Raw genomic sequence first — 10,417 nt, 5'->3', positions numbered from 1 at the left:
CGGGGATTGACCGGTGTACCAACCTGACGACAACGGGACGTTCACCGTCAACGGGGACGGCGGGCGTCCTCCAACCAACTCCGAACGGTTTCCTCACGCACACCTCCACGCGCGAAGCTGCTGTAAACTCCTCGAACGTTGCTGCGTGTCAGCGCGCTTAGGTACGTAGCTACACGTACAACGTTTCGTTTAACATCGCCGCCGATGTTCTCAACAGCGCCTACGTTGCGCACGAACATTATTTGAACGGAACGTGCGCTCGTTAACTACACCGGTGGCCACAATCGAATTGTTTTCATAATCCAGTTATGCGTGTCTAATCGAAATATTCTCATAATATCACTGGAAATATTCAATTTATGTAGTATTTGTTGTTACTCGAATAGGTTTATATTATTATAATCGAGATATCAATGGAAATATTCACGCGGAATTTTTAATTCATGTAATGACTCGGAATAATATTAGTTATTAGTCGGGCAGAAGGCTTGTAGCACTTACATATTTGTTTCGCGCAATCACAAAAATAACAGAATACGAAACAAATTCGTAACATACTCGTTTCACAAAGCTAGTCTTGAAATTTTATTTTACATAATAACGCACATTTCGAGTTCTTTTGTTTTAATGGCGTATTATTTATTCCATTTTATACTTTTAGATTTTTATTTCAAATAATTTATCATTTCATCAATACTTTTCTGCCGACGTTCTTGTTTTATCTTATATACGACCAAAATATTGTCGGATTACAAATAATTTTAAATTTTATTATTATAATATGCAGACTTGGGTAGTATTCAGAATATTTTTTAAGCATTTCGAATACTTTTTAAAAACTTTTTTTGAAAGTATTCAACAAAGTATTTTGAATACTTTTAACGAGTATTCTGAATACTGTATTTCGAATACCGTTAAATCATCTCTTTTTTAAATGATATTATTAATTCTCTGTCGTATCTTGTATAAGCTAATATCAGGTATTTATTATTGTTGTACAGTGGCGTATTTGGGGGGGGGGGCGATGAGGGCAATCGCTCCCCTCTCCGAGAATGTTTAGACCAAGACAATTTTTATATAAGTAATGAGTATTTTATTAAGAAACAAAAATTATGATTTAATTTATAGTATTACTACATTTGAAAACGTTTCAAATTTTACACTAATTTAAATAACGCAAAACGCTAAATTTTTCATTAAGTTTTAACTGGCAATAACGGTAAACGGAAATTTTTTTAAACGTTTAAATTTGTATAACGTTTAAACGCTTAAATTGAATAACGTTTAAATTATTAATAGCGTTAAACGCTCAATAGCTTATAACGTTTATATGTCCCATAACGATAAATAATATATATTATTTTGATTGAATATTCAGTCCATACTTAGTGAAAAATTAGATAAAACACAAGCGAAACTTTCAAAACACAGATAAGTGTTAAAAAAGAACTACACAAAAGACCATTCTAAGTAGATCCGGCAATAGATTAAAAAAAAAAAAAACCACAAATATTAAAGATTCACCAGATATAAATATTACTAAAAATTTTACTTGTAAATTTTGAGCCTGAATTAAGGAAAAAATTTGAGTCCCCCCCCCAGAAGTAAGTTTAAATACGCCCCTGTTGTTGTAAACTATAAACTATAACAGTTATGTAAAATAAAAATTCAATAAAATAACATATACCTATTTAGTCTACAATTTCAAATATTTCTGTTGAGTGGACATTTATTATTTTTATAAAATGAAAACTAGAAGTATTTTAAAAGTATTCTGAATACTTTTGAAGTATTCTAAATAATGTATTTGGAGTACAATTTGTATAATGTATTTGAATATATATTCGGAATACTATTTTTTGTAAGTATTCGAATATTTATTCTAAATACTTTTAAAAAGTATTTTACCCAAATCCATATTATTAATATGGTTGTTGACTTTTCGCAGACGCATGTTTTTCCTAGTTAATACATATTCGGGATCGGTGATTAATTTTATTTATAAACATTAAACACGTAAATTAAATCATATATTTTCCGATAGGACGATTCCATAAACGATATCAAAAAATTTCATCGCACTGACTTGTGTTCGTAAATAATTTAATATTATGGTAATTTATTTTTAGTTTTCCTGTCTGCATGCCTGCGTCTATTAGTAATTCATGTCAACTTTTTATCTTCGTGCACTGTTTTAACATTAAAATGTCTAATGATAAGGAGTCATTTAAGGCCTCTTTCACACGAAGCCACCATAGCAGCGCTACCATGGTCGTGCCACCAAAAGATATTAATAATTAAATTGAGGGTTTTACATTTGGTAGCGCCACAGAGTTGACCGCGCCGTTCTAATATTTTCGAGCAACCAGACATGCTTAACGCACGACCAAAATAGTCGCAACACCATTTAAATTATACTGTTTTTAATTTAAAAACGCGTAATCTCTTCATTCGATCAACTGCCAGTGTCGCGTTTGTAGGTGATTACTGACATTTTCAAATTTTTTTTATCATGAATAACTTTGACACAGAAAAGTTCATTATAGAAATTGAAAATCTAATGAAATTAATTGAATTAATTAATTGAAAAAATTAATGTTACGACTAATTTTTCGACAAGTGAAATACATTCCCTCATATTTGTTTATTGACCCATAAAATCTTTTTGAAGCAGTTCCAGTAAACTTTTTGTAGAACGGTCAGATAATAATGGGTATATCCAAAACTTCCTTTTTTTTCCGTTTATGTGTTACTTTATTGCACAAATATGCTACATATGCCAGCTCTTCGACTTCCATTTCGATACTGAACTGAATTTAAATTTTACGATTATAATGACGAATAAAAACTATTGTAAGCGAGTCTGGAAGCATAAATAATGGCGATACTTTTTTGGTGGTGTTGCTATGGTGGTTTCGTATAAAAGAGGCCTAACAGTCGGTTAAAGAGTTATTTAAGAGATATAATTTACAAGCCCTAAAGTATTTATCATTTACTTAAATTAATTTATCAAGTCATAGTAAAAACATGTATTATTATATTATTATAGATATTTTATAAATAATATCTATGCATCACTTTGATATTATCTCGTCAGTACACGAAACGTTTATTTACAGTATGGTATGTTCTTGATAACGAAGTATTATGTAACATTAATAATCAAATCAGTGTTTTCAGTACTATAACTATTATATTTTATGATTCCAACGAACAGCTTCATGGTTTATCTGTACATTACGAAAGCAATGGTATACCGATAAAGCAACAATAGTATAACAATATTAATTATATATTACGCCATACTATCTAATCGGTATACGTGATCCCTAAGCCCATTTCACACGTAGGTACCCGACTACTGTTTAAACGGCATCCAGTTTCATAATGTAGTTCCACACCCATAAGCTACCTATAGTATTTATTTAGTCGCTGTTAGTAAATTTAGCCAGATGAGTGTTAGATTAATTCAAGTGATTAACTACGGAACGTGAACAAGTCGTAGTATTATTTTTATTGTATCGATGTCTAAAAAAAAAAGAAGGGCAAAAAGACTTGAATGAGTTCATCCAATTAACCAAAAATGGAACAAGTGCAAACAGTGGCGGATTACACATTTTTTCGCCACGGGGCAGTTTTTTTTGACGCCCCCCCATTACTCAATTAGTATATATAAAATAAAATATTTCAACTTTAAATGGACAGATCGTCAAACTTTTGACTGCAATTGTGACCTATAAGGATAGTTTTTCTTAAAAAGGTTTTCAAAATACGACTGTCAGTAACTAATAATAAACAATAGAAATATTATACATAATACATTAAACATTTATAAATTTATGTATACATATATATTTTATTAAAACCTTGTACTAGATACATTTTTTTTCTGGCTTTTGTTGAAGCAAACTTGTCAATTATTTCATAAAATTTGATGGTTTTTACGAGCTCTGCTTTAATATGTAATATGGCGTAAGCATTTAGCAACTCTTTATTTAATTTAGATCTTAAATAGTTTTTAATGCGTTTTAACGCAGAAAATGACCTCTCTGTAGAACAGTTACTTGCTGGAATACTTAAAAACATTCTGGTTGCAATTTCTATGTATGGAAAAACCTTTTTAATTTTATTTTCAATAATAAATTGTTGCATTTCAAGTATAGTCATGGGTTCAGTTTTTGATTTTGATATTAAATAGCTTTTAAAATGGAGACATTCATTTGCAAAAAAAACTAGGTAGGACATTTGTATACTTTTTATGCAGATAATTAGCACAATTTGTTAGTTCAACAGAATTTGATTTAATTAAGTTAAACAAAAACCCAAAATTATTATTTATTTCATCGTATGCAATATTTCTTCTTTTTAATTCAGATATTAAGCGATCAACAATTTCTATATAAGTATTTACTCGAAATTTAGTTTTGGAATCTTGAACTATTTCATTTTTGCTTGTTTCATCATGAGCAAGTTTTCTTTTCTTTTTTCTACTTTCATCATACTCTTTAACATTTGATAATAATAATGATTTTTTTTCATATTGTTCAAACATATTTGTACTTCTCAATCAGTGACATAGATACAATTTTTTTCTGGGAGGATGTTCAAGAGTTAGTTTTTAAGTATTCTTAGTATATCTTAAAACGAGGTTATATGTAATAATATTACATTTAAAATGGTATTATTATTATGTCCCGTATTTAATGAAAATTATTTTGTTACTAAATTTTTAATATATACCTAATCATAGTAAAATCAAAATATTTTACTATTATATGTAAATATTAATAAATAATAATTATATATCATTAAAAAACTCTGGGGGGGTGGAAACTCCTTACACCCTCCTCGTAACTACGCCACTGTTCTCAATTGTTTGACATTATTAATCAACGAACTATATAAATTTGACACGGGCATTAAATCTATTGAAATGGATTGAAGTTTCTTGTTTATAAGGTTAAATCGTTCAAGTACATCACCCCAGAATAAAACTAAAATTGCAGTTTCCAAATTGATTAAATGCAGATCGTCCTTTTGCTTCATTTTTGGTTATAGCTTTTTCAGATGTAGACTCTTTAATGTTGATAAGAGATGTTATTATAGAATCCCAATTTTTTACAAGGCTGAAACACATATCATACCTAGCAGACCAACGAGTATCCAATTTTCTTTTAAGAGTGACATTTGTTAATGTGTGAGAAATTAAAGTTGCTCAACGGTTTGTAAAAGAAGAAAAAAATACATAAATATTTTGCATTAGACAAAAAAATGCTGTGGATTCTTGAGAACTATCAGCAGCACACTCACCAACCAGGTTTAAGGAGTGAGCAGAGCAAGGTCCGTATTCTGCCAATGGAGAAACTTCTATAATTCTTGCTTATAGATACCAACGTCGCGCATAATGCGCAAAATAGAAAAATTTCAATATGAGAAAAACGGTATAGACTAGGGATGGACAAAACATTAATGATTGGGGTCAATACATAAACATTTGATTTTGTTAAATCGATATTAATATAGATGTTTCTTTTATAAATTCATACGTGCCAACCACGATTTAAGATGTATAGGTTAGTCAACCTCACCTATAGTAAATGGTTTCCATAATGGTATGCGTCGTATATAACTAAACATCAGTTGTTCAGCATAATGTAATGGGCTTCCATATATCATATAGTATATTGTGCTTATATTCATGTAATAGTTGGTTACCGGTATATTTAAAATACGGGTAATGATAATGTAACATTATATTTTTTTTATAATCTAAATGCCGGTCTACATAACAAGAAACACTATGTAATAAAAATGTATGAATGAAAAAAGGTAATAAAAATAATCAGGAATACTGGGTATTAAAAATGTACTAATTACGAATAACAAGGGCAATTAAGCACTAAAACAACGAAGGCAACAGTCCACGAAACCATAAAGTCATAAACTTATTTCTGGAAATTACCAAAACAACGGGAGCAGTATCTCTATGACGTCAATGGAGCAATATAAAAGAGGGACCGAAACAACCAAAATTCAGATGAGTTCTATTCACGGATCTAAAAGCAACTTTACGTCACTCGGTATCAGAATTTTGTTAACATTTTGAATTATAGAATAAACGTATTAAATGTATTAAAACGTTAAAGTCTCATTTCTCATCAATTAAAAACAAACACATCTTCGACTGCACAATTTGAAATCAGCTCGGTGTCACAAAACAGTTGTGAGGTTGACCGACAGCATTGTCGGTGCTAATAGTTTTAAACAATATATTTTTAAAAGTTGATAATATAAAACAATAATATGGCTGAATAATAATCATGAAGAAGAGGTATATTTAATCTTTAAGATAATAATATTATCATAAAATAAAGTATTTAACTACATTAATGATAGCATGGTTAGGCATATCCATCATTTCAATAACCATATCGATACATTCGTACACGAATCAGCTACACGGTGTATGAGTATCAGAGTTAAGAATTAAAAACTCATTTTTTTTTTTTAAATTTTTTTCCCCACATATTTTATAAGTTAAATTAACATATATACGTACATATTTCTGTATTTTTATATACATAAAATCCGCTTCCTATTTATTACGTATTAGTTTTAATAATATATCATATTAATTTTATACTACTACTCGATTTTCTTCACTGGCAGTGTTTACATGTATTCAATTTTACGTGATTTTTTTTAGTTGCGAAGTTTACATGAACCAATTCCATATAATTAACGATCATATAACAAAAATTAAATTCTGAGATTCTATTTTAGAAATATTCGTCACTTGACAATTTGAGATAAGACAATAGTACGTGTATTAATAGATTGAAAACTAGGAATTCCAAATACGGATATCGAACGCATATTTGATAAACACAACTACATATAGGGGCCAAAAAATTTTGGCCCCCTTTTAGAAATATGTTTGGTTACGTGTCTACCCCTAGGCACGGCCCTGTATGCAGGTACTTAGGTTTAGGAATTTTCCTTTTATAATAATTTTTTTACAACTGATCTCCCTCTCCATACAAAAGATACATATACGCCACTGTAATTACATTGAACATATGTATGTGTAGTATACTATAATACTCGATACTTCTAATTGTATGAGGAGTAAAATATTGAGCATACATCTTGTTATTGCTGATATTATCTATGATACACTCTGTGTGCATGGAGTATAATTATTTATTTTTCATTTTTATTTTTTATTTATTCTTTTACATTCATGGTAGATATTTTGGAATTTCAGTAATATGAAGCAGCTGATTACTTTATCATTGTTTATCACAGGCTACATAGTGTTGTCACTACGTGTTATCAATATATGTATGATTTGCCGTATAAAATTAAAATTGTTTTTAAACTTTTAAATATTTTTAATAATCAATATTTATTCTGTTATTGATGTTTACCATACTCTGATCGTTGATTGCAATCTCAATTCGTTGATTATTAACTTAATAGTTTCGTGAAAATCGAAAACGTATTTAAATCTTCGCAATGGCTATTCACAGGAAAGATTTTATGCTTTTATTAAAACCTTACTACTGGGTTAACATTATTCTTACTTTTTCGTATGTTTTTTGTAAAAAAACAAACTTTATATGTCAATACATTTTTGCACCAACTGAGAAAACTTGCGAATTAGATGTTGTAAGTAACATTTTCGTTAAATAATTAAATATTGATTGCATTTTGTAAATTGTTTTTTCATATCATTCACTTCACTTATTGTTTGCAGAAAGAATTAGAAATATTACTTTTTCTGATGATTGTTGTTATGATACGTACAAGAAAAGCTGGTAGTGTTACTATGTTAGCTTATTTGTCATCCAGTTTCTTGTATACGAAAGGTGCAAATTTGTTATTATGGTTCTATGCAGATGTTCGTTTTGGATTATTATTCACCGCTCTTGTTATTGGTAAGTTTATTCAGTTATTCATTATTTTATTTTCAAAGATTAATTAAATACTATTAGAAATCTATCTTAGTTTATTTTCAAATAAATTACACTAAAATCAAATAATTTTTAGTATATTTATATCTAATATATTTTTATAATTTATGCAGTATGATTTATAAGTTTAATGAATTTAAAGTAATAATAAATTATTTTTGCAATTATGTTATTTGTTAGTTATAATAATTATCAACAAAGATTATCTGATTAATTTCAACAAATTATAAATTATTATTTTAAAGATGAAAAAATTGATAGATATGAGCATTACATAGATTACTTAATTATTTACATAAAACAAATTTATTTTATAAAAACTCAACTTTTTCAAAATTTATTGGTAACAGTCTTAGTCTTAATATTTAAAATTCAATTTTGATTTGGTAAATAATTATATAATTAAATCATAATACACTTCTTATATTTATCTTAAGATAAGTCATACCCGCATGTGTTGTCTCCGTCTGACATACGTACAACATAGCAAATTTGTGTTCAGTGATTCAAATGTAGTGAAGTTAGCTTTAATATTAGAGTAAACTGACTTATAATCAAACTTTAAGGGAAGAATATTATCTGTGTTTTGTTGTTCGGTTTTTTTCCGATATTTTATTTATTAGCATGTTATGAATATGTAAAATATAAAAATTAAAAAAACATCATATTTCAGTACATAATTAAATTATCGGAAATAAATTATCAACAAAACACAGACAATTTTCTTCCATTAAAGTTTGAATATAGGTCAGGTTACTCTAATATTAAAGCCAACATTACTACATTTGAATCAATGAATGCAAATTTGCTATGTTGTATGTATGGCAGGTGGAGACACACATGAGGGTGTGATGTCCTCTTAAATTATTATTATATTGTTTTATATTGATTATTTAACGTACTAATTTTGGTTGTGAAGTACAAAATGAAACATAAATAAATCATAAATAATATATACTTCATAGGTATATTATAGGTATACCAACTGCATCTTTTTACATAATAGTAAAAACCTTTTATAATTACATCAATTACATTCACTTATTAAAAAAATTATTGTTTTATTTATAGTTATAAGCTTATTGATACCAGAACCAACATATTCAGGCCCAGAAAATGTGTTGTACTTTAGATCATTAGCAACACTGGAAGAAGCTTTAAAAGAAAACAAGCAGCACACAGTATGGCTTGTGTGTTTTTATACTGTTTGGAATCCTATGTGTTCTAACTTTGCTCCTATATTTTCACAATTATCTGTCGAGTATATATCAAATTTAATAAAAAACAAAATATATTAGCTTTATATACATTGTGTAGTACATTTATGTACTATTGACTAAATTTTATAATGTTTAAATATTTTGTATGCATTTTAGATATGAAACAAAATATCTTAAATTTGGTAAAATAGATGTAAGCCGATATCCTGATGCTGCTAAGAAGTATAATATTAGTGATGCATCTTTAAGTCGACAGTTACCAACTGTAATTATGTTTCAAAATGGAGTTGAAGTATTTAGAAGACCAACATATGACAGCAAAGGAAAAGTTTATAAGTTTTTTTTCACAGAAGTATGCATTTTTTTTTTTTTTAAGTACATTTAATTGAAAATTAAATAAAAATATTTTATATTGTAGCCTAATTTCAAAGCAGCTTTTGATTTGAACAATGTGTATAATCAATGCAAATTGTCAGAAAAGAAAAGAAATTGTGATCAAGGAGAAAAATCTAAAACACAAAAAAAAGATAAGAATGCGTAAATCACTTTTTGGAGAGAAAGGAATTCTAAAATATTAGTTTTTTGTGTTTGTGTTATGGTTTTATTATCAGTATTGTATGGATGACACTAATGTTAATCTAAGATATGTGAATGAACACATTTTTTTTCAACTACACTTTTTATATGTAAAAGTTATGTATTGAATGTTGTGAGCTGTAATTTTTGAAGCATTTTTTTAATGCAGTCTAAATCTGTATAAATAGATAGCCTGCAAATTAGAATTATTGTTGTCAGGGTTAAAATAATATTCGCCTACTTATTAGTCATAAGCAGGGCTCATAATTTTTAGCACTTACATATTTTTTTTGAGAGGTCCTAGAAATACCTATGTGAGTTATAGATTTGTTTTAGATAACTAAGAAGTTTTTTTTTCTTGAAAAAAGACTTAAAAAAAGCAAAATAGCACTTATACTTTGAAATATGCAAAAATATGCAACATAAAATTTCTTATTTAAGTCTTTTTCAGTTCTGTAGCATTTAAAACATTTTTTCTTAATAATAACAAGTAATTACAGTAGTATTAATTTTTTATATTTGTAATCAACTCATGTTAATTAACTAATTCTTCTTATTTTGGTTTAAATTATATATTTATTTGTATCATACAGTGACACAATCAGAATTCCAATAATTAAAGTTTAAATTTTTTTTTTATATATG

The 10,417-nt window shown here is 27.9% G+C and overlaps 1 protein-coding gene across 1 annotated transcript; it reads left to right on the top strand.

Moving 5' to 3' along the window:
- Positions 1-7,329: 7,329 nt before the first annotated feature.
- LOC112690198 (thioredoxin-related transmembrane protein 2 homolog) lies at positions 7,330-10,175 on the top strand. Its single transcript, XM_025564154.1, has 5 exons — positions 7,330-7,671; positions 7,760-7,940; positions 9,048-9,237; positions 9,353-9,548; positions 9,615-10,175. Exons 1-5 carry the CDS (start codon positions 7,519-7,521, stop codon positions 9,735-9,737), a joined length of 843 nt encoding a protein of 280 aa, XP_025419939.1. The 5' UTR covers positions 7,330-7,518; the 3' UTR covers positions 9,738-10,175.
- The last annotated feature ends 242 nt before the right edge of the window (positions 10,176-10,417 follow it).

Source organism: Sipha flava, unplaced genomic scaffold (assembly GCF_003268045.1).
Source record: "Sipha flava isolate LNK unplaced genomic scaffold, YSA_version1 49429_pilon_pilon, whole genome shotgun sequence".
Taxonomy (NCBI): domain Eukaryota; kingdom Metazoa; phylum Arthropoda; class Insecta; order Hemiptera; family Aphididae; genus Sipha; species Sipha flava.
Note: the sequence above shows the minus strand (reverse complement) of the source record. Positions and strands in the feature narration are given on the sequence as shown.